At 38.4% G+C, this 27,232-nt stretch overlaps 6 protein-coding genes across 8 annotated transcripts; 3 read left to right on the forward strand and 3 right to left on the reverse strand.

Annotated features, from left to right (window-relative positions):
* Positions 1-938: 938 nt before the first annotated feature.
* LOC120283419 (EEF1A lysine methyltransferase 4-like) lies at positions 939-4,104 on the forward strand. Its single transcript, XM_039290101.1, has 9 exons — positions 939-1,227; positions 2,174-2,287; positions 2,402-2,470; positions 2,625-2,644; positions 2,725-2,777; positions 2,888-2,918; positions 3,044-3,122; positions 3,669-3,802; positions 3,881-4,104. The coding sequence occupies exons 1-9, from the start codon at positions 954-956 to the stop codon at positions 3,932-3,934; spliced, it is 828 nt and encodes a 275-aa protein (XP_039146035.1). The 5' UTR covers positions 939-953; the 3' UTR covers positions 3,935-4,104.
* Positions 4,105-4,578: 474 nt separating this feature from the next.
* On the forward strand, positions 4,579-11,304 carry LOC120249461 (calmodulin-binding transcription activator 3-like). The gene is made up of 13 exons (XM_039257973.1): positions 4,579-4,827; positions 5,327-5,446; positions 5,776-5,891; positions 6,088-6,176; positions 7,167-7,245; positions 7,375-7,510; positions 7,609-7,722; positions 7,880-8,163; positions 8,288-8,773; positions 8,885-9,552; positions 9,884-10,472; positions 10,762-11,070; positions 11,167-11,304. Exons 1-11 carry the CDS (start codon positions 4,788-4,790, stop codon positions 10,404-10,406), a joined length of 2,655 nt encoding a protein of 884 aa, XP_039113907.1. The 5' UTR covers positions 4,579-4,787; the 3' UTR covers positions 10,407-10,472; positions 10,762-11,070; positions 11,167-11,304.
* On the reverse strand, positions 11,298-14,720 carry LOC120249462 (tRNA:m(4)X modification enzyme TRM13). 2 transcript variants are annotated; one of them, XM_039257975.1, is made up of 9 exons: positions 14,572-14,720; positions 14,415-14,480; positions 14,001-14,295; positions 13,693-13,930; positions 13,217-13,274; positions 12,951-13,037; positions 12,712-12,843; positions 12,412-12,550; positions 11,298-12,158 (listed from the first exon to the last, which is right to left on the reverse strand). In XM_039257975.1, exons 1-9 carry the CDS (start codon positions 14,591-14,593, stop codon positions 11,933-11,935), a joined length of 1,263 nt encoding a protein of 420 aa, XP_039113909.1. In that variant the 5' UTR covers positions 14,594-14,720; the 3' UTR covers positions 11,298-11,932. The 2 variants fall into 2 exon arrangements, with proteins under 2 accessions (XP_039113909.1, XP_039113908.1); XM_039257974.1 differs by having other exon boundaries at positions 14,001-14,300.
* Positions 14,721-15,164: 444 nt separating this feature from the next.
* Positions 15,165-17,252, reverse strand: LOC120249994 (protein MODIFIER OF SNC1 1-like). Its single transcript, XM_039258717.1, has 2 exons — positions 15,720-17,252; positions 15,165-15,575 (listed from the first exon to the last, which is right to left on the reverse strand). The coding sequence occupies exon 1, from the start codon at positions 17,073-17,075 to the stop codon at positions 15,786-15,788; it is 1,290 nt and encodes a 429-aa protein (XP_039114651.1). The 5' UTR covers positions 17,076-17,252; the 3' UTR covers positions 15,165-15,575; positions 15,720-15,785.
* LOC120249993 (protein MODIFIER OF SNC1 1-like) lies at positions 17,218-24,477 on the reverse strand. 2 transcript variants are annotated; one of them, XM_039258716.1, is made up of 10 exons: positions 24,326-24,477; positions 23,257-23,327; positions 22,608-22,679; positions 22,466-22,510; positions 21,947-22,325; positions 21,261-21,357; positions 20,585-20,659; positions 18,840-20,491; positions 18,057-18,228; positions 17,218-17,972 (listed from the first exon to the last, which is right to left on the reverse strand). In XM_039258716.1, exons 2-10 carry the CDS (start codon positions 23,286-23,288, stop codon positions 17,251-17,253), a joined length of 3,246 nt encoding a protein of 1,081 aa, XP_039114650.1. In that variant the 5' UTR covers positions 23,289-23,327; positions 24,326-24,477; the 3' UTR covers positions 17,218-17,250. The 2 variants fall into 2 exon arrangements, with proteins under 2 accessions (XP_039114650.1, XP_039114649.1); XM_039258715.1 differs by having other exon boundaries at positions 17,218-18,228.
* Positions 24,478-24,801: 324 nt separating this feature from the next.
* On the forward strand, positions 24,802-25,575 carry LOC120283610 (ubiquitin-40S ribosomal protein S27a). The gene has a single exon (XM_039290316.1). The coding sequence runs from the start codon at positions 24,905-24,907 to the stop codon at positions 25,373-25,375; it is 471 nt and encodes a 156-aa protein (XP_039146250.1). The 5' UTR covers positions 24,802-24,904; the 3' UTR covers positions 25,376-25,575.
* Positions 25,576-27,232: the final 1,657 nt, after the last annotated feature.

Consider the following 27,232-nt stretch of genomic DNA (forward strand, 5'->3'; position numbering starts at 1 on the left):
ATTATTGCTTTTGATCGCGTACATAGACCAAATGAAAAACAAAATGTAACCCCAGCCGTAAAAATCTCCCTACAAACTACAAGATCATATAATAATCACACAATAAAACCAAAAAATTTCTCTTTATAATAGAGTACTTTACAAATCAAACCGAAGAAAAACCCATCGAATATCAAAAACAAAGAAAACCGCACAACATCTTCAACGACATCCACCTCGCCTCATTATCTTGAGCGCTAAACTAATGAAACGCCAAGAGTTGGAGGGAGTTCTCCTTTGAGGCAGTGGTCCAATCCTACAGAAGATGTCCAGGCAACGACAACTTTGAAAAAGAAAAATCTGAAGAGATGAAGAGAGAAAAAGGAAACCGGTGCCAATAATGATGTTCTCCTGATTAACCAAAGAAAAAAACGCTTTCTCTTAAAGAAGAAAAAAATTATTGCGATAGAAAGGCGTATGGTCAAACCATGTCTCACTTGCCACAACTTCCCCTACAAGGGATAATTTCGTTAAAAAAATTCAAAACTAATTCCATTACATGCTTGGGGTTTCAAATTCATCAGTATGAAAAAGAAGGATTTTTAGAGATTTCAAATTAATGGGGTGTTTAGAAATATTAGAAATTTATGGGTTTTTATGGCAAATTTCCACTTTTGATAAAACAATTAATATTCCCTTACAAATAATGCTAATATAATTTGTTTCCTTTTAATTTTAAAATCTTTATTTCATGAATTAATAATTTTTAAAAATTATGGACAAATTACAAATAGGAATAACGCATTGCTACAATAATATCATGAAAAATCATAGTACGGTCTAGACCGTACATGCACCTCGGATCCATAACCACTTTTAAGGACAAAACGGTCTTTTCGAAATGGTCTCCCGGCCACGAATAACGGAGTTAATCAAGAACCTCATATCGGATTCGGATCCGGGTCGAAACCCGCATGCGATTCGGATCATCCAGGAGATCCGCTCCATCTACTTCCCACCCATCCCGCTCGGACGCCATTGACAGCCACCACGGAGCTCGGAGAACAACGATGACGCAGGGATCAACAACGTTGCACGCATATGGGGAGGCTTCCTACTGGGATCGTCGCTATGGCCAGGACCCAGGTCCCTTCGAGTGGTACCAGAAGTACCGCTCCCTCGCGCCGCTGTTTGATCTCTATCTCCGTCGCCACCACCGGCTCCTCCTCGTTGGCTGTGGTAACTCCGGTAATGCTCTTTTTTATCTCTCTGTTTCTAGGGTTTCGATCACATCAGTTGATGTGAAATCATTCGCTTTTTTGCATGAACACTTGGTTACCCTATCGGATCTGGAGTTAGATTAGCATGCTGATTAGATTTTCATGGATTAGATTTTGGAAGGGGAGCGAATAAATTGCTCGTTTGTGTGATTAAATGAGAAATGAGAATTGAGAATGTAGTGGGATTCTGGTTTTAGGGCATTGGAAGTTTTTGGCAGCGAGTGAATCCAGAAAAAGAGGAGTTTGGAAGCATTTTCTTAAGCAATAAGTTATGAAATTCGAATCGTTTGTCTAGATAGGGATTTAAGATACAAAACTAATCTGCTGATTTTGAATGCATTTCTTTGTTAACCAATGAGCTAAAGGTGTTCATTTGTGATCACTATTTATCATATTGGATTCATGTCATGACAAAATGGTGAGATAAGTTAAAGAGATATCTAGTGCAGCTAGAGTCTGGTGTGTCATATATATATATATATATATATATATATATGCTTCATGATTTGCCTTTAGAGTGCCAATAAAAATTCAGGCAGCATAGTCTAAGTGTAAGACTATGACTGTTCTATGTCTTGGAATTTTGATGATGTAGATCATAATTCATTCCTATAATAGAACAGGCTATCAAAGAGGCACTTTTTAACAAATGGCCAAATTAAATTTAGATGGTATTTTTGCCTCTGGTCTCATTTAAGAATGGCTTCAAAGTTTAGCAGCTGGTTACCTGGTAAAACAGTAGTTATGACATTGAAATTTATAAGCGCCTCCATGTTATTGTATATGCCTTAGATACATAATTTTACAACATCTGGGTCTAATACCGCTATTTTGATGATCTTTACATGTTGTTTTCCATTTGTATCTTGAAATATTCCATTTGTGCTTTGTCAATGGTGATAATAAATCAACAGCACTCGGAGAAGACATGTTAAATGATGGCTATGAGGACATTGTTAATATTGACATATCGTCTGTAGTGATTGAAGCCATGCAAACAAAATACCAGGACAAACCAGCTCTCCAGTGTATCCTATTCATATTCTGCTGACAGGGCAGTTCTTTTTAACCATTCCATTTGTCAAGCATTTTCTAAATGAGTTCTTATTTCTTTCGGCATTTTCTTTACGACTAATCAGAAGATATTAAAATGGATGTGAGAGATATGAGTGATTTTGAATCTGGTTCCTTCGATGCAGTTATTGATAAAGGTACTGTTTTTAATTTTGCATATAGATAGATATATATATATATATATATATATATATTTCTGAAGTTCATTCTCCGCATATCGTTGTTTAGAATAAATAATTACATAATTTTGTAAAACCTGCTGCCTTCTTGATATTGCTAGTCCCTTTTCAGGTACACTTGATTCACTTATGGTGAGTTTCTTCTAACTCTGTTACCTGTGACCATAGTATACTATGCTCATATTCTCACCCATAGCTGTCATTGGCCTTAGTGTGGACATGATGCACAGGAGAATGCAACTAAGATGCTCGAAGAAGTTGGCAGGTATACAATTATAAAATCTGCAAAAATTTGCTTGCTAGATTGAACTTAATCCTTTACCTGGTTCGTTTAGCTTAATTTGGATCTTCTTTGTTTGAATTTGAAATTATCAGGGTTCTCAAGGATAAAGGAGTATATTTTCTGGTACCACCAATGTATTTTGAGTTATCCAAGATTATTAATATTAATCATCCTTGTGTTCTGTTTTTATTTGAGTAGCAAACAATTTTGTATATATTGTCTTACTGACTGTTGTTGTGCTAACACAGATTACATATGGAGATCCAAACTACCGTTTGTATTTGCTGAAGGAACTGCGCTACTGGACAATAAATATGCATGTAATAGGTTAGCTGACATCTCTGTTTATTTAATGGCAACAATAAATGGGAAATTCTTGTGATTTACAATTTATTTTTCCTACGTGCCGAGGATAGTCTGTCTTCAGATAGTGGTCTTCTTTTCTATTCTCCATCTAGAACCCAGAGAAGTTTTCCTTCACTCAATCCATCTGTAAACTTGACTAGCCAGGTCAATTTTTGTTAGTGAGTACTGTATTTTGCTAAGTCAAAGAGTATTAATGCCACAATTTTTAGGGTTAGTCTGTCACTGAAGATGGCAAATAAGTGGTTGGGTGATATGTGGTGGTTCTTTTAATTTTATCAAGCATCATCTTTTCTTCTTTTCGTATAATTCCTTATAGGTAGGATTTTTTATATACTTATTCTTAATCGGCATAGTGGAAATTTTATATCTTAATCAGGGGGAAAAAATTATGTATTCCCTGCGTAATTCAGTGGTGTGTTTTCCTTATCTGAACAGGTGGTTTACGATTTTCTAATCACATTTTTCTTTCTAATTTCTCTTGGCAATAAAAATGATTCAAATGTTTAGATCGATTAGAGAAAACTGCAGATAAACGATGCTGGGACCTAACCACGCCAATCCCATGGACTGAAGATGGTAGCTTAGCAACAGCAGTTCTTGGCTCAAACCCTGAAATACATTACATCTATGTCTGCATTAAGGTACATTATATTTATTGCACTTTTCAGTATCTATAATTTTTTTTAAAAACTCATTAATGACATGTCTCTTGGTTCCAGGATGAATCCTTAAGTCAACATGGAAATGAGGAACCAAATAGCTCGGAACACTGAGCACCACTGTTGTTAATTTTATTTTCATCCTACTACCAGTCATTCCTCTGATGAGAAATCTCTGAGCTTTCATTTCTTCTGTAACAACTGATTATTCATTAAGGCTGTATTCTGACATTGTAACTAATGTTGCTTGTTGTTCCATACTTCAATATTATTCTACTTAAACAGAGACGGATATATATATATATATATATATATATATATATATTTTGTAACCTTTTAACTTCCCAAACTTTATTTTCCATCAAGCTCCTGCTAATGAATGAGGCCTTTATAAATAAAAAAATAAAGGCATTGGAGATCATTTTAGCTTGAATATGGTGTTAAGCTGTCATCATGTTTTTTCATTTTTGAGCACCGAGCTCATGTGAGATAGACAGAGAGTACACACGCGCACGTGCCAAGCTGGACTCCTCTTCTCCTAGTTTTCTTGGCCTCCAAGTCATGGTTTCCAAGAAAAATTTACAAAACACCCCTTCAAAAACAAAATAATTAATGCATTCTTATAGAAACAGTGTCCTTTTTTTTTTGGCTCAACAGTAAATATAAACAAGTGAGGGGGTTGCATGTAAAGAAGGTCCATCAAAATACAAGGAAAGAAGGAACGGCATCTTGGTGTGAAGACCGGTAAAGGTCTCTTGACTTGCGTGTCCGATCTCTCTTTCCCTAAAAGCCCCTTCTTTTGTTCTTCTTCTTCGATCTTCAAACCCTTCTCTTTTTCCCTCTTTTTGGTGTCACATCACGGGGATTGTTAGGGTTTTCGCTCCCCCCCCGTCCATGATCGTTGTCATCGCTCCTGATCCTATCCGAAACTCCTGATTCCTCCTCTCATGACAGCCCTCGCAGGCGGATGGCGGAGCCTAGGAGATTCTCTCTGAATTCTCAACTGGGTAAGTCCTCCTGCTTCCTTTCGATTCCATTCGCTTGATGTTTCTCTTGTTGGATTTCGTTGTTTCTTGTTTGTGTTTTGATCTCTGATTTGCGTGTGTTTCTTAAGTTCTTATTTCTTGGTCATGAGGTTTTCCTTATTTTCTTGCTTGTTTTTTTTTTTTATTAAGAATGTCATGCATCAATGCAGATGACTATGAAATTTTTTCTTCTTGGAATTCATTTGTTTTTGTTTGTGTTTGTTAATAAAGCTCATATTTCTTGATCGTGATATTTTCTTGTTTTTATGAATAAGAATGTCATGTGCCAATGCGGATGACCTATTGAGTGTTTTATTATGAAGGAAATGTTGTTGTTTTCGGCATTTTAGTATATAATTAGTATGGAACGTGTTCTTGATTTTTCGGTGGTGTGTTCAGAAGTTGATGTGTATATCCGGTGCAAGAATATATGTGAAGTTCTTGAGTGTGATGTAATCTAATGTATTTGTTTTGTGGACAGACATTGGACAGATTGTGTTAGAGGCCAAGACCCGCTGGTTGCGTCCAACTGAAATTTGTGAAATACTTCGCAACTACCAGAAGTTCTCATTGACTCCAGATCCCCCTTACAAACCTTCAAGTATATATGTCTTCTCGTTTTCATCTCTCTTTGGCATTGGATGGCTGATGATTTAGGAGTTCATGAAGTTCCTGTCTGGTTTATCATGTTTTTGGTCTTCTTGTTATCCTGCTGGCTAATGTTTATGTTTCTTGATTATAAAGGATGTGTCCTTTCTTGCCTTTGTATAGAATATTCATTCTTTCCTTTTCAATGGTATTACGCTGCTTGTCTATGAAATCTAACAAGATTATTAACGTGTTCAAGTTAGGAACATTGTAATCATTTTAGCCAACCTAAGCTCCTGCTTTTCCTAAGTTACCCATGAGTTTCATATCATCATCTTGCAGGTGGTTCTTTGTTCTTATTCGATCGGAAGGTGCTTAGATATTTTCGTAAAGATGGCCATTCTTGGAGAAAGAAGAAGGATGGGAAAACTGTTCGGGAAGCTCATGAAAAACTAAAGGTCTCTACTTTCACTTCCGCATATTAACATTCTTGAAAGTCAAGGCCTTGCTATTGGTTTTTTTTTCCTTTATCATTTTATAAATTATTTAACTCTTGTACACCTGAGCTGGAATTGGGTGAAAACCCTTGAAAGGCATCATTCCGTTTTGCACTTTTGTTATGATGATGTTCATGTTTACTCCTTTTCATTCTAGTCTGGCAGTATAGATGTTCTGCATTGCTACTATGCTCATGGTGAGGACAATGAGAATTTCCAGAGACGAAGCTATTGGTTACTTGATGGGTGAGTAAATGAGCTACAAATTCAGTTCATCTGAGCTTGTTACTTGCATGTGTATGGATCATGTTGTTTATTTTCTTCTACATTAGGCTAGATGGAGCTTTGAAGCACTTGTTATGTTCTTCCCTATCTTTGTTTACCTCCTATCTGCAGAAAAGGGGATCATATTTTCTGAGTTTTGTTTATCTTTTAAGGAAAAAATCAATTAAAAAGGAGTGTTTTTACTGAAATAGCTGTAATAGTTTAGTGTTGGTTCATGTTATGTTAAGCACAAAATTGAGACCATGACAATTATTTTGGCTATTATTCATGTCAACGACTTAATATGGTTATAAAATCAATTATAGATATGTCTCACAATTAGCCATCAACTAGTGCAGAAGAAATAAACATGGCTTGGCTATCGATCTGACTTGAATAGAGAAGTGTGATTTTGCAGCAACATGGAAACATCCAGCCCATTGCCTCCCGTGATTGAGGTTCTTGCTAATCTGAAAAACAGAGCATCTACATCCAGCCATAGCATTCATGAGCATGAACCCAGATCCTCTCTTCCTTTAATACCAGTTTTCTATGTAACTATAGGAACATCGATTATATGTGAAACATGTGTTCTGGTATGAGTATTTTTAGATTTGATGTCACTTATGCATGCATTAACTGTGGTTGGGCGTGTTTGATGGGCACATCTATTTATGACTTCACCCTGCTTGTTGAGAAGAACTTTGCCTGGATTCTTATTTGCACATTCACTTCCTTTCTCTAGTGTTCTAGATTTGGTATTTTACTTATTCTCCCCTTGTCTACTCTTGAAAAACACTGGTAGACTACATGGAGCACCCTCTCGTTGTAGACACTACTGTTTTTATTTTTAAGGAAAACAAGCGTCTGTATTTAAATTCTCCTATGAAAGATCCTATTGCAATCAAAATGTGTTATTTTCTTTATTGGGTTGATTTTAAATTTACTTTGACTGTTACTTTTTTCTTCCAGAAATTTGGAGCACATTGTGCTTGTTCACTACAGAGATGTTAATGAGGTTTTTTCTCATCCACCTGTACTTTCATCTCTGGTAGCTAACCATTGTGCTTACTGAGACAATTCATAATCTTAGATTTTAAATCATTTTGGAGAAGTTTCTCTTCATGGGCAACATTATACTTTGCATATAAAATGGTATATTTTATTCCTCTTTCTACAGGGAATCAACTCCAGTGTGCCTTGCTTGTTAAATTCAGACCCAGGGTCGATTAATTGCACGTTTGGTGCTCAAAGTAGTTCCGGTCAAAGTCTTTCTTCTGAATTTGAGGAAGCAGATTCTGTTGTTGACTATGGAGGTGTCCCCTTGATTCTATTTCTAACACTGAATTCAATTTTGCATCTTTGCCAAGGAATAATGTTGACAATAATAACATTAATGTTAGTGGATTGATAGATCCTGCAGGATTCGGCAAGCCAATAAATGCTTTTTATTTGCCTCAAGGGCATCCCCAAAATTCAACACTAAGTGAAGGGCAACACATAGCCCATGGAACTTCTCAATTAACTGGTATTTTCCTATGAAGAACATATAGCATTTGTCTGCTTTGCTATGAAAAGCATTTCTTTTACATAGTTTAATGCCCACTCTCAAATTTTAATCAGAAGTCTTCTTTCTAGGGTTGGTTTCTATGCAAGTTGTTTTGACAATCTTTTTTTCTCTTTAGGTCTACATTGTCAAATAAATTGTGGCGTTGATGCAAGTTCATCTACCTTGCCTGAAACCCTTAACTATGCTATAAACTCATCCACAAAGACTGAAATCCTCAGAAAATATGCAGACTTTCAAGAGCAAAAAATTTTATCAGTACAACCAAATTGTGCTAGTAGTATGCCTGTGGCCATGACAGACTCTGTGATGTGTTCTGATAAAGGAACATATGACAAACAAGAGCTTTTAACAGGTTCTCCGGAACATGCAATCATGGGATCTGACACTAGAAGCGTTCAGGTAAAAACTCATATAAGCTGGAAATTTTACCTATGCAATAGCATTTATTTTTCTTTTTTGCCCCCCTTAATTTATTCAGCTATTATTTTATTTTTCTTTATAATGTGAATGTTGTATCTTTTAGGTTAAGGAGGTGTATAAACCAAATGCTTATAATCCTGTAAATCCTAAGCTCGAAGTGGATGGTGCACCTGATGAGTACCATTTCTCTGCGGCACCTCAACTTGGAAGTACGAAAGATTCTCAAGTGAACTCCACAGCTTCAGGCCAGCACTTAGATTTTACAAACGAAGCGTCCTATCTTAAAGAGTATGCTTTAGGTGATGTAGATTATAGGGAGCATGGAGATCTGAAGAAACTAGACAGCTTTGGGAGATGGATGAATAAGGAAATGGGCAGGGATTGTGACAACTCATTGATGACTTCCGAGTCTGGTAGCTATTTGAGGTCATTTGATACACAGAATGACAGCAAAGAGGTAACTAGCCTATTCCGTCATATGCAATTGGATATGGATTTACTTGGCCCCTCCATTTCTCAGAACCAGTCCTTCAGCATTATTGACTTCTCACCTGATTGGGCTTGGGCCTTTTCTAAGGTGGAAACAAAGGTGTGTTAGCTCTTCTTGCTAAGATTCTTATAATTATGTAAACCTTTAGTTTTTCATTCTTCATTTTTGTCTGATTTTATTTTATGGATCTAACTATTAGTCACAAATCAGGTTTTGATTTCAGGCACCTTTCTGGGCGGCATAGATCCCAGCAGCATCAAATGGTGTTGCATGTTTGGTGAACATGAAGTTTCTGCTGAAGTTTTGACAGGTAATGTCCTTAGGTGTCAAGCTCCTTCACATGCTCCTGGAAGAGTTCCGTTCTATGTCACCTGCAGCAATAGGCTAGCTTGCAGTGAGGTTCGGGAATTCGAATTTCGTGAAGACTTCATCAATAGCACACTGGTATCTAGAGAAAAAATCCATCTTCAAGTACAATTTGCAAAGTTATTAAGCGCAAGAGCGGTAGCCTGTCCTCTTGAGAACTGCACCAAATGTGCCCTGGTTAATGAGTTGTTTTTGAATGTAAGTATGGATGATAATGGATGGGACAGGCTTAAAGAACAGTCTAAGGCTTCTTCGGTACACAAAGGTGATGTTGCAGACGTGCTGATCCAGATGTTATTGAAGGGCAAACTCCGGGATTGGTTACATGCTAAGGTTCATAAAGAAGGCAGAGGTCCTAATATCCTGGATGAGGAAGGACTAGGTGCTATCCATTATGCAGCCGCTCTTGGATATGAATGGGCCATTTGGCCCATAGTTAGTGCTGGTGGAAATCCTAATTTTAGAGATGCACATGGCAAGACTGGGCTTCATTGGGCTGCATTCTATGGCAGGTTAGTTTGAACTGATGTATCTGAAATCTAGTGGTGCTAGGATGTTGCATTATTTTGCCATCACTTATTCCGGCATCTTGCCGTTTTGCATTTCCATTGGTCTTTTCGACTTTTTATTTTATAGTCTTCGTTTGGCCAAGGTGTTTCAAGATGTTAAGTCCCATCTGTTGTTGGAGTTCTGGGTATTTTATGGATCGTATTTTGTGCTCCATCGTTTGAATATGCATTTTGTCTGGCTCAGATTATCTTATCTACTTATTTTTAATTTAGTGGATTATTTTAGCATCAGTATGTCATTTCCTAATAATTGCATTTCATGCTGATTGGTCAGGGAAGAGGCTGTTGTTCAACTTATCAGATTGGGCACTGCACCTGGTGCAGTCCAGGATCCTACGTCAGCTTCTCCAGGAGGTCATACTGCTGCTGATTTAGCATCAAACAGAGGACATAAGGGCATTGCAGGGTATTTGGCTGAAGCTGATTTGATCAGTCACCTCTCAGCAATTACTCTTAAGGACAATATGATGGGTAATGATTCAGTGGACCTTGCTGCAAAGAAGGCCATTGAGGCAGTGCAAGATTCAAGTGTAGATCCTGCAGATGGAAAAAAAGATGAGCAAATCCCGTTCCAAGGTTCTCTTGCTGCTGTGTGGAATTCAGCGCAAGCAGCTGCACGTATTCAATCTGCTTTCAGAGTGCTTTCATTCCGACACAGACAATTGATGAGACTGAAAGATGAGAAACCTGAGATATTAAATGAAGCAATAATAGTGTCTTCTCTAAGCAGTAAGCTCCAAAAACTCAATCACTACAGTGATGCTCTTCGTGCTGCTGCTGCTGTAAAAATTCAATGAAAATATTTTGGATGGAGAGGGAGAACAGATTTCTTAAAGATCCGGGACCGGATTGTGAAAATTCAGGTGCATTATGAACTCTTTTTGAAGTATTATAAGGATATTTTTAGGTTGCTAAAATTTAATTGCTTAAATCTAGTCCTGGCAATTAGCTAAAAACCAATCCAGGCATGAATTTTAAATCTGAGTCACATATCTATTTGTGAATATTTACTCTTTGAGCACTATATCCAATCTTTGTAGAAGTTGTGCAAAGTGAAATGTCATGGTAGATCTTCTTGGCTAGGAACTCTGTTCAACAATTAACTGTTGTTTTTAATGGTGAGTTGTGCTGATGGGTGGCTTTAATCTTCAGGCGCATGTTAGAGGGCACCAAGTTCGCAAGCAATACAAAAAGGTTGTCTGGTCTGTGAGTATTGTCGAAAAGGCCATATTGCGCTGGAGGCGCAAGGGAGCTGGATTACGTGGCTTTCATGCTGATAAACTAGGTGGTTCTGTTGCACCAAAAGATGGAACAACTGATGACTATGAATTTCTTAGTCTTGGCCGAAAACAGAAAGCTGCTGCTGTAGAGAAAGCTTTAGCAAGAGTGCAGTCCATGGCTCGCAATTCAGAAGGCCGTGATCAGTACATGAGATTAGTGACAAGTTCTAGTAGATCGAAGGTTATTATCCTTGTTTATTACTGATTTTGTTTGTTCGCGTTTCCCTTTATGATTTAAAAGCATTCTCACATTCACATTCTATATTAATTTTAACAGTTGGGAGAGGGAGGTATGTAGCTCATCAGCACAGATTTGCAAACAGAGAATAGAGATCTATTTATTACCAGGTATCATAGACTGACCCCCACCATCTTAGGGTGCAAAGCTTTACTATCATTCTGTTATGATTTTTTTTTTTAAAAAAATTATTTAACAAATTTTATCCCAATTTTTTTTTTTAATTTCTATCACTGACATTAGTGCTGCATGACTTGTGAGGCTTTTGCAAATTTAGTGATACAAGGATCTGATTACCATTATATGTAAATAACATCCAGAGTTATAATTATAACCGAAATATCTTGGTTCATTGATATTATCATGCTTCTTCATTGCCTGCTTATGCATCAGATATTCTCAGCGGTGGTTGATTTTCCTTTTCTGTTTGGGTATTTCTACATCTTTCCACATAAATTTTGACCAATTTTCTGTATTAATCAAGATTTAAAATGTGCAACACTTTCTATCGAGTATGATGCCAAAATGACATTATGAAATGCCGGATGGTTGTACTTCAATCTTTGTTGAGTTGTTCTGGATGTTGGATTTTGCAATCAAAAGCATGCCATGGAACTACTAGTGTAGCAGTGAAGCTAACTCTATATGATTAGAGCAGAGTGCTACAAGGACCGTCAGGGGATTCGAAGTAGCGATAGGCTTCAGTATCATGTCCACCTTACATCAAAATAAGAAAAATCTGGTCTAACATCTTGCAATGCCATATGTTGGGACTCCGCTTTAAATTAGTGAATTGGTTGAAAAATCAAGCAGGCTGTTTTGCAACGAGGAGATGATTTTCGGGTGAAATGTTTGATGGAACATACTTCCTGAGCTGTGCATCTAATAATCCTCTTTCTCTTAACCAGAACAACCTACCCATATCAATAATCTCTTTGCACATGAAGCCTAGAACAGCCCTCTCCAACTGGGGCATTTTTCTAATAATTTCATCAACTCCTCTGATTTCTTTGCCAGTTTCCTCAGTCTCTCTGCATTAATTAGCCGGGAAACAAAAACAAAGGATTAAGTTCACTTTAAGAAATATGCATATTGTCAAAAAAAGACTGCACCTGGTAATAAAATAAACTACTGCTAATTGATTCAACTCTTCAAAAGTAAGTGCATATCATTGCGTTCTAGTTGAAAACAATTTTAGATGTGGGACTGAAGGAAGACATTGGCAGGGTGCACTTTCACCATCAGCTTTGTTAAAACACAGACTAATCACGGAAGGAAGCGCACCTGGTGGTTAGATGGATTCCTTGATCGTTCATGTCAGTAAGTTCTGAACTGTGATCTGCATCAACAGCCCAGCTACTAAACCATGTAATTGCGTGGAATACGGCCTTTGTGATGCCCAGTTTTGAAAATAAATCCTTATCTGAAATATTGAGATACAACCAAAGTATGTCACACCATACACGGATAAGAGGTTTCTTGATTAAAACTTCCTATAAACATATATAAACCATATTAACCAAAAAAGGCTAAACAAATGTATAAATGGTTTGATTGTGGAAACTAATAGGTGAGAGTGATCACTTATGTAATGCTTCCATTGGCAAAGATGGTGGCAACATGTTGCAAGAGCAAGGCCTTGTATATAAGAACCAGTGAACGTAAGTCCCTTGTTAGGAATGCTTTGATCAGGAAGGCAACACCTTATGGTCAAATCTGTGTTATCAATGAAAATCAGTATTGAGAATGAAAATCAACATTGAGAAACAACTCTGAGAGCTTAGCTTGTAATCTCATGTGTTTCCACTAAGACGTGAACTAACCTGTTGCAGGTCCACAAAGATGTTTACCAATAGCGAGGTAGGGAAGTTCTTTCAGGGAGTCAATTGCACGCAGATTCAAGTCTTTTACTGTAAAATCAAAGAGACTATGAAATAAATGAAAAGCATTTCAACTCTGAAAATAGAAATAGAAAACACTGAAGAACTATATGATGTCAACCTCTGCCAATACAGCAGACAACTTGGTTTTTCATGATAAAACCTATGTAGCTTGTAACAGTATGGGAAAAGCAAGCTGAAAATCTTACTGTCAATTCTTAAACGCTCAAAAACTAGACTTTCTTTTTGCCGTAAACTTCGATCAGCCTACAAGTCAAGAAGCAGATCATCTGTCTGTGTGATATTGATGATGAAATTAAAAACAAATCCAAAAATAAGGAAAAACAATGTGCCATTTTACATTGTTGACTATTGAGTTCTAGCATAAGTGCAACATACAAAATAACAAACTGATAAAAAATATCAAGAATATATTTAATTTAAGTTGATGATTTGTTTGAGCAAGTATAGCTACTGAGAATAAAATTGCAATTGAAATTATCCATTTTCCATTACAGCATGACTTGTCTACTCTTCCTCTCAGTTCATCACCAAAACCTCATACACTACTAGATTTATATAAACCAGCATTTAGCAGCATATTCTTAAATACTAACAAAATGTTAAAAAGACACAAAATACTGGATCAAGAAGAAGAAGAAGAAGAAGAAGAAGAAGAACTAACCTTGAGCTTGTAAGATCGCCGCTCAATAAGAAAGACCTTGTTGAAGCCATAGCAATCAGCAAGCATATGAGCAAGGTATCCTCTTCCAGCTCCAAACTCTACTATGGCTGCACCCTCACCCTTTTCTCCATGCAAACCACTGCAGTCTCCTAGAGGTTTCGAAATCATCCCAAACTCCTCCATATTCCCAATGATCGACGCCTGCTGCACTGCATGCTTCTCTTGGAACGGCACCTGCCTGCATACACACAAAACAAGAAATCAATCCATCAAAGAGACATGTTTGATAAAAATCCCACATGGCGCACCTTTCCTGCATTCCATTCATCCATTTGCTACATCTTTCAGGGATGAGCAAGGAAACCTGCATCTCGGAACAGATAGTAGAGTGGAGAGATTTGATCTTTGTGATAAGATGGTGGAAATCCAAAGGTGTTAGCTCATGAATGGCCTTCCTCTTGGCATCAGAGCTAACTATTTCATCTTCGGAATCAGCGGAGCTGGTGTTGATGTCTTCGGAGAAGTAGGGCTGGGACTCGAGATCTCTCGCTTGCTTGGCAAAGGGGCATCTTTTCAGATGCGATTTCAAGCTCTCTTTCGTCACTGAACTAGAGAGCAACAAGAGTAAAAGAAAGAGAGAGAGAAAAAAAAAAAATCAATGATTCCTAGTTAGAAAAATCACAAATAAAAGAGAGAAATCAAGGTTTGGGATTTTGATATACTGAGAGGGATCGATAGGGCAGGGAACGCGAAGATCGATGAAGGAGGGATCATGATTTCCACAGTACCTGAGGATCAAACAGATTGAGATGGAGATGGTGAGAGCTTCAGAGATGGAAAGGTAAGAGAGAAGGGAAAGATGATAGGATTAGGGTTTACGAAGAGTTGGGAAGGGGAGCATTGGCGCAGTGACGACGTTTGCTTGGCAGCCAGAACTCGCATCGTTTCGCCATCGCTGCTCTTTACCGCTGCTTGACTCTTATTATATAACGATCTATTCGCTTTGTTGCAGCCAATAATAATAAGGGCTCTCATGGTTTCCACTTATTAAATGAATGACATAATAACTCGCGCCTTTGCTTTCTTGTAATTTTATGATATAATAATAATAACCATCAAGGGATTTTCTTCTCCACTTTTATAGTTTAATGAATTTTAAAATTGATTCCATGTTTATTTATTTTATTTCATTTATTTGCCTTTTTCCATTTTAAATTTCGTTTCATCACAGACGCAGAAAAGGAAACGAATTTTACCATCATAGTGAGATGCATAACTGAACAGGGCGAACGTTTACAAAGAAAAGAGCTGAACATCATCATATCCCAGCTTCTTGCACTGCTTCAATATCAAATGCCCACAAAGAGGACCTGCATAACACTATTAGATTCTGGCCAGCGAGAAAAAAGACATAATGCATCATTCTACCGTGTCTGATGGGGTTTGGTGTGAATTAGTGGTTAAAAAACCAATAAAAGAAAAACGTCTTGCCTATGATAGGCCTCTTTTACTATATACAAGTTTGTCCAAATAAAAGGAGTTCATAAGTAAAACATTGGGTGGATCAAAACCAACTCAAACATATCATCTGCAAAATCAACTTCTCCACAGCGGACCAAATTTTACACTAAGCTCTGCGCAAGGATTCAGTAGACAGGATCTGAAGCCAACCAGAGAATCCAACCAAACCAGCATGCACATCTACTAGCATAAGAAGCAATTTGCTATGATTCTCACTGATCATCTTCATGGTGTTCAAACCACAAAGAAACCAGCAATTTAAATCCAATATATCTGAAAAATAAAAGCCAAAATATTAAATACCTACTTCTCAAATAACCCACCCTGCTCCAAGCAAAGCACCACCAAAGGCTTCCAGTATGCTGCTAGGAAAAAAAATAGTTTATTAAAATTTGTATTGGACTACAATCCGAGCACACCCAAAACAAAAAAAAAACATAAATGGTTTCAATTTCCAGGGGAAAAAAACCAAAATTTTAAAATAAGACTCAAATACTGAAACATACCAATCTTTAAAACCAAAACCATTGGTGCCTTACTAAGCAAACGTTCTCCATTTAGAACTTTCAGAGTCATTCTCCAGAATTATAGTAATGACTAGCACCAACTGCAGCTCCACTATTCCGCCCATAAAAGTTACCTCCACGTTTTGAGTTACTCTGACCCCGTCCTCTGTGCCTCGGACCAGGAGCCCTGGGAACCTCTTGAGTTTCTGGACCAGCTGAATCATACTGAGATGAATCTCTTGGCTTGTTGTGATATCCAGTCTGATGATATTCAAACCGTGAGTTGTTCAACTTGTCCCTGCTTAAGTGAGAGTTTTGCCTGCCTGCATCTTGCTGTACATCTCGGCCTCTATGAATTGATTCTTGTCCTCTGCTGAAACGACCACTATTTGTTCCATGCCTCCGAAAGGTAGTTGAAACTGGTTGCTCTTGCTGAGAATCTACCTGAGGTGGCAGTTCCACATTAGTAGGATAGTTAGACAGATGGATCTGTTCCCTTGGTAACTCTCCACTAGCCTTAACCTCTTGCTTAGCTTCTTGCTTAATAGCATTGCCTGTTTCAACATTGACAGTACATGGATTATGGCTCTCAAAATGAGAAGGATGGTGTCCAATGCTTTGAGGATGAAGCTCATTGCCAAATTGACCACTTTGAGGTGCGGTCCTCTGATTTCCTGTACCCCTCTGGCCATGTTTGTTGCTTTGATGTTGAGATTTTGGTTGCCAATGGGACTTCTTATTCTCACTGCCAAAATGGGGGCTTGCATTTCCTAAAGCATCAGTTGCACATACCTCATTCAATTGTAAGTCTGAAGATGGATCATCCCGCTTATCTCGTGAGCCATTATGAGGAACTTTGTTATGATTAAGTGGAGCTGCATGCCCAGAACCTCCGGCAGGTTTGTACCGTTGATATCGTTGCTTGTTTATGACACTATGATCTTTAAGAACAGGAACAGGAAGTGCTTCAATTGATGCTGGATTATGAAAATTACCCATCGGGTCATCACATTTAAACTGCTCCTCAGATCCGCTGTCAAACTTCGACAACTGATGCTGCTGATCATAGTGCTTACCAGAGGGGTTGGCAGGGTAGGAAGAAACAGAACCTTCTTGGAAGGAGCTCCGCAAAGCCCGTGCAAGTCCATCTGAATGCTGCTGTCGGCGAGATGGATGTGTTTTGCTACGTCTATCGGGCCTGTTATCATCCCCATACTCAGAAGCAATTCCAGGTCCACCAAAATCAGGTCCCACCGTTACATCAGACGATGCTGCAATATTGGTGGTGGAAGAATTCTGCTGGGAGTTCTGGAACGGCAATTCTTTTGCGACAGGTTTAGGAACATATCTTTCCATCTCCGCCCTTTTGGTTTTCACACCATTCTGTGCATCATGACCACTATTTGTTGAAGGGTTGCTGCTAAATTCATTCCCATTCTTCTGGTTGGCTTCATCAGATGGTGATATCCTGCTTTGTTGTTTCACAGGTGCCCATATGACAGCCTCACTCCCATGGAACTTTTCACCAGTTCTAACAGCTTTGCTGATATCTTGTTGACCTCCTGGAAGATTGAGATTTCCACTGATCGTTTACCCTACCATGCTGTTCTTCTGATGCCCGTGCCGATCCTTCAGAGTACGATGAAGGGACCACATCCTTGGAGGTTTGGCTATTTAAAATTTCATTGACACTTTGAGATGGATTAGGCATAACATCAGCAACTGATGCTGAAGATTGAGTTTTCCTATCATCAATAAGGCATTTATCATCATTAATTTCATTCTGAGCAGAAGATGACAAAGTAGAACCTGATGGTGCTTCTTCCATCTTCATTTTATTCTTTGTAGTTCTGTTATTCTTCTTTTTGTGCTGCATGGGCATTTCACTAATAACAGGCAGGGCTTCAACAGCCAACTCTTGAACAGGGACTTCACTACAATTTTCAAGATCCCCCATATTCACTGGTTGTTCACATGGGTTTTTCTCCTGTAAACTGTTCTGTTTTTTCCTATATCCAAGCCGCTTGTGCTTTAAAAAATTGTTTTCTTGAAAATGAGGGCTAGTTTTGTGGGTAACGTGTCCACTTATATCAGCATCCTGTCCAAGAGAACAATCCTGTGCAGGACCATGACCTTCAGTACAAGAACTCAATTTTGATTGTTGAGAAGCAACATGCAAGGAAGGATCCCTTGGCCATCCAGGGCTTCTGACTTCACTGTTAGTTGATGGGTTCACCACAGCAGTAGTCACAACTGAAACACCAACTGGAGCTTCATTAACGGCATTATCCTTTCTAAGAGCAATTTTACCTCCAAAATCATGCTTAAGCTGACCACCTTTTATAGGAGTGGCGGCAGTGTTTGGATTCTGGTCAACAGCCCGTGCTAAGGATCGCCGGTTCCAGCCTTCCAACTTTGCTAGGGGTTTCGCTTTCTGCTCCCTGTCTCGTTCCTCCTCCTTTTGCGGTTGTTTTGCACGTTGAGCTGTTAACTCCTTCTGTCTTGCTCGCTAGATGAGAAGACAGATGTAATATTAGAGATTCTTGTTAAAAAGAGAAAACCTTCAGCTGAACTACAAGGACTATCTTGACAACATTGACAATCACGATTCCAAAAATTAGAGCACGAAACACTAATCAATTTTTCGTTTTGCTAGTCCAATATCTAGCATTACTGATTCACTCTAAAATATGGAGCAGAAGTTCACTTAAAAATTTATGATGTCGCCATCAATGCATGAATGAGTAGTTTTGTCAAAATTTTATTGGAGTATTATATGCTTATTTTGGCCAAAAAAAACATCAGATTCACTTTCTAGGCCATTTTAGCACTACGAAGTTATTGACCCAACACAAATAAAAAAAGACATTGTTGTCAGTGACAGGTCAACTCTGATCACAAAAGGATGCTAACCTATCAAGCCAAATATACATCAGAACTAAATTAGCTTAGTGGTTTTTTAGAGTATAACAAACCTAATATTAACCAAAGAATCCGTGGGTAAAAATAATAAATAAATAAATAAATAAGAAGGTTGTAACCAAATATGGACCAATGCTTTCTATGCGCCAAAACAATTCAGATCTCACACAACTCACAACGTCGCTTAACTTTACTTGCCTGGGTTTTGTGGTCATTATTTTCAATAGAGGATGCTGCATATGACCTGCTTCCTGCGTTACTTGTATAATTTACCTCTAGCTTCTCAACCATCTCTTGAGAAGTATGGCAATCAGGAAGATTAGTAACAGTGCCAATCTCACTCTTACGTGAAGGAACAGTTTCCGAAAAGCTTCTCCCAGAAGTTCTCTTAATTGATTCATTATCATTTTGGCCGGCCAGTCTTGATTCAGTGTGATAATCAACTGGACCTTGTGTGACAGACACTCTCTTTTCCACCTGAGGTCGCAGCTTTTGGTTATCTTCCGGACAAGATGACACACCAACGGTAATAACTTGTGATTCAAATGGCTGAGGAATAACGTTTCCAAACTGGATCTTTTCTGCCTTGGGAGCAACTGTTTGATAAGGTGCAGACCTACCCTTTGGATAGGTTCCAGATGTTCTGCTAGAATTATTGTTTGCACAGAGCACTTGAACAGGATTTTCAATATGTGACTTCAAAACTTTGTGATTCTTCACCTCTTTTGAAGGAAACTGTGCACCTTCACAATCACCATCAACATTCCGAGCTTTGTTATTTAAGACCTCTATTTTTTCCATAAGAGATGCATCCTTTTTTACAACAGAATATGGCCGCTGGTCATGAGCTGGAATACCTGTAAAGCCATCTGGTCTCTTCACAAGTGCCTCATTGGTTATCTTACTTGAATCTTTTAGTGAGTTTTTGGTGTTTGCATTAGAAGAACGGCCATCCCAGTCAGTAGCAGATTGTGAAGTTTCTGTCATAGGAACCGCCTTCGCAAAAGCAGATCCTTCATCTTTACTTCTATTTTTCATCCCATCTTCATGGGTGGTGGAATCATACTGTTTTCTTTCTTCAGAATATGGCAAACCGTCCAAAGTAGATTGTTCTTTTTTCTCTTCCACATCCTTACCTTCACAGCTATCATGCTGCTTTAGCAGAACCTTATACTGCCCGTGATGGATGTCACTAAATTGCCCCGATTTGACATGTTCTTTGGCAATAATGGAAGGACGAATATCAGGCCTCACCAAAAATTTCCCCGACTCCACATTAGCATTTCTATTAAACTGGCTATAAATACCAGGACCAACTGTTCCCATAGTTGATACTTCTCTCTCTGTGGGATTGCAAAAGCTGGCACGAGGACCAAGATATCCATCATATGGAGCATTTTGGTAAAGCCCAGGCCTAACAGAAATAATTGGATGATTAGGAACAGCATACGACTCTTGTGACAGTTGAGGCCGATAAGCTTCCCCATTCTTCAGATAGTGAACACCACTAGGCCCTGGCCTTGGCACCGGCTGTGAATTAGGCAACGGTCCAGGATGCTGAGAAGGGTAAAAGGCATAATGGTCAATAGGATAACTGCCAGGAGGACCTGCAGGTCTGAATGGCCCCCCTGCTGTTCCCACTGTATACCAAATTCCATCAGGCGGGCGAACTGGAGGACCACGCCAAGCATCAAACTGGGGAGGCGGCATATTAACAGTAGGATATGGCTGGCCTTGCAGGGGATTCCTCTGCCAATTCTCATTGTTAGGCGGGGGGGCGCCTCCAGTAAGTTGTTGAGGTTCCATTTTCCCTGAATTGTTGTTCCCAGAACATGGTTCTATCTTCCCATCTAAATTCAAGACACCAAAAGCTTAGTCACTTCAAGAGAAATGTGGAGCATAATGAACAATCCAGACTTGTGGTAGGTTTACCAAATACTGACCTGCAGGATTCCCAAATTCTTCCTTCTGTAGTGATGAATTTGAGGCAGAAGTAGGCCGCCCTTGAGAACTATGGCCTGAGATTTGATCAATTAATGATTAAGAGAAGTTGGCAAACCATAATAAGCAGCAGAACTGCCAAAATAACACCCTACCACATAGTGAATACACCATGAGTTCTATGAATCAGTACTAATCCATGACCAAATAAAAGAAAACATGAAAAGAAGAGCAGCATACAAGCTTGAGGGCCATAGACTTCTTCCAATTGTGTTCTCTCACAAAGTTGATATATACGATTGAATAGCCTAGTACTATAAATACAGATTGTCACAATTCCAATTTGATAACCATTTTACATATTATATCAAGGGTATAGCAGAAACAAGAATGTACTTAAGTTAGTCAGGTACAGCACTATACAGGCAGATTGTCACAGTTCCATCTGATACCATTTCAAATATTATATCAAGGTATTGCGGAAACAAGAATGTACTCAAGTTAGTCAGGTAAAATTTGACCATGTAATCTATCAGGTTATGAATGAAAATGGACCATACATATGCAAACAATACCAAATTTTGCAATAACCTCAAGAGCAGATTAAAAATGTATCCATGTTCTTCACAACTTGAGCACAAGAAGATCTCTATATTTCTAGATAAAAAGGACAAGTACCTCGCTGCAATTGCTGCTCGGGATTCTTCTCAGAGCCTAGTGAAGGGAACTCTCCAGAAATCAGCATGAACCCACTTGATTTTGATGTTCCAGAGCCCTGCCCAACAATCAAAAGCAGTACTCAGTCCTATTATTTCATAGTCATATAATGTATTGGATAATTGAAGATTTCAGAATGTAAAACCTAAATGAGAACATGATTTATCAAATGATTATGGCTTACATTTTAATAAGCTTTGCTCTCATATGATCATAACAAATAAGCGCTTTTTTTTCCTCAATTTTTTAGGTCATGAATTTTTTCAGGTGGCCTTTAAATCCAATGATGACATGATGGATTATTACATATATCTCTCAAGCTTCAGACATTATTCAATCAATAAATATCATGGTTGACCTTGCTGTTAATACAAAGTAAGTTTAGATCAACTCATTCCATGTCAGTAAATTTTTCAACCAAAATTCATGCATACACATAAGCACTTCAGATGCAATTCATAGACTATTTACTGTTACTGTGTGCAGTGTGCATTGTTGCATACATTTTAATCAATTCAGGAGAAATGGAAAAGAAATAAACAATCATCATACAGTAAAGAGTTTTCTAAACTAGCATTAAGGCATAGTTTCAAATGTTCAAGAAACAAAAGTTAAGGAACCAAATATGTCAGAAAATAAAGACAAACCCCTTTCTCTGCAGTTCCTGTATTCCCCACCCATGATGAGGTTGTATTTTCAGATGAATTTTCAGCAAAACGAGAAAGCTGGGAGCTGCCAGGACGAGTTTCTGCACTTTGTGGGCGACTTGCTGCCAAGGATGTCTGATTTGTGGCCAATATTCCTGATGCAGATGATGGACGTGAATTAGAACCCCATGCACTGGAAACTGCCTCGTGAGATCTATCACTGCCAGAAGTTGATGGTCTCGGACCACCTCCACCAGATGATGGACGGCCAGTTACAGGAGAGCTAGCAGTTCCATCTGTGTATGGAGAAGACACAGCAGATGATGCCCATGCATTAGGCGTTGGTAAAGATGATTTGCTGCCCCATGTAAGTGTGCCCCTATAAAATCATCATCCAAAAACATCTTACTTCAATGGAAACCATGATGGTTAATAAGAAATAAACATAAATCCTAGAAGAACCAATAATGATTGAATAAATGCAGGAAACAAAGAAAATATCAATGTCAATAGACTTACTTTGGAACAATTTCTACATTTGGGTCCAAGCCACGGTTTTCCAATCTTGAACACAAAACCAACAAAGTCAATCACCCAAACAAAAACAGAGGCAAGCCCCACGAAAAAAAATCTAGTATTCTATTATGCAGAAGAAACTTACTTTTGACTGGGCAGATTAATGGGTTTTGGAAGCTTCCCTATAACAGTCATTTTCCCTCTTGCAGTACTACATCTGAAGAGTAAAACAATAAAACAACACATCAGCAATGGCAAAAGATTACAGTAGCCTTCTCATGATTTAAATTGGAAAGCAAACAATTTAATAACCACAAAGCAAAAAAGATTATCTATATATAGGTTTTATAACAGTCTTCCAAGAAACTTCCAGTTAATGCATGTTGACATCAGAAGAACATGGCCACAAGGCAACAATAAGGGGAATTGTAATTTAAAATGGCACCTACAATTACAAAGGGAAAAAATCAACAGAAGTCTCAGAAAGCATTGGGTTGCCCGTGTCTCATGGTCATAGTAATTACATGAATAAATCCTAATCATTACAGATGCGCTATTTCAATGTTAAACAAGCCGCATGACCTGGAAATGTAAAATATCAGTATTCAAAGTACAACATAAGAGACTCATCATACACCAGTCAGAAAACAAACACCAGATCACAGATAATGGCCAAAGTAAATCAAACAAGACAAAGAGGAACAGTAGATCATTCTTCATACTAAATGGGAATCTCTCACCGTAAGCAAAAGGACAAAATAAAAAGAGACAAAAAGTGATGGATTATTTATAACCTTCGATCTCCTGACAGGATACTTGAAGCCATAACTCCGGAAATGCAAGATCTTTAAATCAGATAAGAGACCTGAAAGGATAGGTTAACAATGAGATCCCAAAGTCAATTGGGCAGGCAAACAGCACACAACATGAAAAATACAGCCATTCTAGTTGAATAGCAGAACCTACATAATCATCAGGCATAACCATGCGTTAACAAAGATAGTACATATATCTACCCACAGAGGCGATGACTGGAGATTTATATCCCAATTGTTTGACATATGAACAAGACTCAAATAATGCCCGGATTCATGAACTAAGAAGGGACAATAAAATGAACCACCTAAACAAAAGTCAGAAAGCTATTCACAAGTGCTTGTTAAAAATAAATCCAGATGCACAGCTTCAAAATTCAATAGCAAACAAACGGGTTATAAAAAACAAACATGAGCAAAGGATCTGGCATTGTCATAGTGAGCAAAGGATCACATTTTCTCCTTACTCTCAATAGAAACTGGAGCCTACTCAACATTATTCCACATGCAAATCCGACAATACTTCTATGCTTCAAACTAACCTATACCCAAATTCAAATCGTTTGATAATATTAAAATAAGCAGAGTTGCAACAATGGTAAAGGCTCTATAAAATATCATCAAAATAACAACAAAATTTTCCAAGAAATTTAATAAAATACTAAGTGTTCAAAATCCCAATGATCTTGAAAGAGAGAAAGAAAAATAGAACACATTGAAATCGACAGCGAGAAAACTAAACACCCTAGAATCAGCTTGGATCTTCCTTATAGAACAAACAAACCAACCAACCAGAAGAAAAAAAAACAAAAAAAAAAAACCTATCCAGAAAAATTCATCACAGGTTCACCAACACAAACCACCTCAGATCATCGGAAACGAAAACAAGATCCTTGAAACCGATCCAACCCAGAGAATAAAGGATCCATGCATGCACAGCGCATGATCAAGAGAAACCTAGGGTTACGATCGTCCAGAGTCTTAAAACAAGAACGAAAAGAGAGCTACATCTCTAACCCTAGAAGGAAGAGATCAATCGGATCCATACCTTGTAGTGAAGCGGCGAAGGCTGCGGCAGTACGACGGTGGTGGAAGGCAACGTCGGCGCCGGAACGGGTTGCGCTGGCGCAGGGGTGGCGCCGGGAGAGAGAAGGGGACAGAGGAGACGAGAAAGGGCTGGGAACGGAGGATTGGAAGGTGTCGTGAGAAACGGGAGATTAAAACCAAGTAAAGGGTACGTGTCAGCAGGATATTGGGCCATTCTTTTCTTTTGATGTTTATAATAAGACAGCGGATGCATGAGAGGATTCGATGATGAGAGACGGGCATGACATGCACGTGATAGCGTTTTGCTTTTTCTTTTTTTTTATAAATTTGTGATCTAATTTAATTTTTTCCCGAAACTCGGATCACAAATAAATGGACGGTTCAGATCAACAAAATGGACGGTTCAGATCAACAGGGATGTGAATAATATTCTCATCCGCGACACAACTTACCACGCTCCCATATATATATATTATGCAGCTGAAGACATCTTCAAAACCCTAGCCGCGAGTTCATCTCCTTCGTTGCTGAAAACCTAGTTCTCGCCGGCGGCGCCGCCGCTGATCCAACCACCGCGAAGATGCAGATCTTCGTGAAAACCCTAACTGGGAAGACGATCACCTTGGAGGTGGAGTCGTCGGACACAATCGACAATGTGAAGGCAAAGATCCAGGATAAGGAGGGCATTCCACCGGACCAGCAGCGCCTCATCTTCGCTGGAAAGCAGCTCGAGGACGGCCGCACGCTTGCTGATTATAACATCCAGAAGGAATCCACCCTCCACCTCGTTCTCCGCCTCCGCGGAGGCGCCAAAAAGCGCAAGAAGAAGACCTACACCAAGCCCAAGAAGATCAAGCACAAGAAGAAGAAGGTCAAGCTCGCCGTACTTCAGTTCTACCGCGTCGATGATTCCGGTAAGGTCGTCAGGCTTCGGAAGGAGTGCCCGAACACCGAGTGTGGCGCTGGGACTTTCATGGCCAACCACTTCGATCGCCACTACTGCGGCAAATGCGGGCTCACCTATGTTTACCAGAAGGCACAGGGTGAGTAATGCTATCGAATTCTATGTTTTGGACGAACTTATTGTTATCAATTAAAGCTTTGCTTTCCTAGATTTGATGGTTTTGTTAGACATACTGCTGTGAAGTTTAAATTTATCATGGTGAGAACTTTTTTGTTAATTCAATGCTAGTTTTGTCTCTGCGAACATATGGATGTCGTGATTAATGATTCGAGATTGGATGCATCTAATGTTTTGCTTGTCTTGCCAGTATGCATTCTTTCTATTATTTATATGTTTGAATGGTATTTTTTAGATTGAGCTAATGGAATGACTTAGAACTTGGAAACTAATGCTTGGCGGTGTTCCTTTTTTAATTTGCCTCCGCTGTTTCATCAAGGCTTGATGGTATTTCTTTTCATTTCTCTGTGCTTTTTAGCTCAAATTTATTTCATCTGAGTTGAGTCAACTTTTTGTTGCTGAAAAAATCAATGCTTTTGGGTCAAGATTGCTCACAGTCTATATATCCTGGGCCGTATAACAAACCTGAGAAACTACTTGTGAAACAGATGGATCATTAATATGGATTGAATAGTCATGATCACATTTTGTTGGGCTGGATAAGATGAAAATGATCACGAAAATTCCATTGCTTGCTAATGGTCTATAATTTGGTGCTACCTCTATATAGATGCTTAGATTGAACTAGGCCTCTGATCAATCATCTTGTGCTAGTATTCTGTACCAGTCATCAATGCCCCCTTTTCTGTCTCATTGCAGTCTTTTTTTTAAAAAAAAGAATTAATTATTCTTTACAAGAATTTGCTTAGACTATGTTGTTTCTTTCTATTCAAAGGTACGTTCCAGCCCATCTCCTTTTGGATTTCTGCCATCTGAAACCGCTATGTATCTATGTTTTATGTTCCCAAACATATCCTTATGATCCACATACCATTCAAGTGCAATTCCTTTAACAAAAGCCTTCCTGACTGCTTATCTTATACTTTTTATAAATATTGCATCTCCCTCAGTAAGTCAAGTGGATTGAGTTGAGTTTTAAGACCGGAAGACAATAGTTTTTCCTAAGAGACGGATAGCATGCTGCTTCTTTTGCAGCAGGTTCCATTTATGCATACTACTCCTTCTATGTGGTCCAACAAATAGCAAAGTATCTATCTATTGAGCTTTTCTCTGTCAAAATGCTAGGTTGATTTTTAACTTTGCATCTTGTCACACTTGAGCTCTTGATCTGGACTTGTCATTTCTTTGTCATTTTCCACGGATTCTGAGTATCTCTTAAGAGCTTATGCTGGCATCTCATCTCTTAGCAGCTTTACTTTCATGGTTCATATCCATGTTGGTTTTTAATATATTAAGTACCAATTAGTTGTTAAGCAAGAAGAAATCTACTTGTTTATTGAATCTGCCCCTTATACGCGGATTTCTTATTTTTCAATGCCCTATTCTTTTGCTGATGGAAAGCCACTCCTAGAGATAACAAACGCGAGATGCTGATCCTTCTAATAATTTATTGGAATTTATTCTCCATGAGAATGATCTTTTGTTTGAAACAATTAACTCAGTTTTTTATGGTGCCATTTTTTTTTAGTTGCTCTGCATGGTGCTGTGAGATTTTGTGTTCGACTGATATTGTAAAATTCTAGTTACTGGCAGATTTTCCACATGATATTTTAGAAGGAATGTGGTTGTGTTAGAATAATTCTGTCTTTGAATTTCTTTATTTTCAATCTGAAGATGCTCTAAGTTTTATTTACATGAATATACACTATTAAAGATAAATGTGTAACTGTGCAATTCCTGAAGATGTATACTTGGCCATTGCGCAACATCCAAATGCCAATGGAATACTATACAGATAACAAGAATTGCAACAAATATACTTGATTC

This window comes from Dioscorea cayenensis, chromosome 19, assembly GCF_009730915.1.
Source record: "Dioscorea cayenensis subsp. rotundata cultivar TDr96_F1 chromosome 19, TDr96_F1_v2_PseudoChromosome.rev07_lg8_w22 25.fasta, whole genome shotgun sequence".
Classification (NCBI taxonomy): Eukaryota; Viridiplantae; Streptophyta; class Magnoliopsida; order Dioscoreales; family Dioscoreaceae; genus Dioscorea; species Dioscorea cayenensis.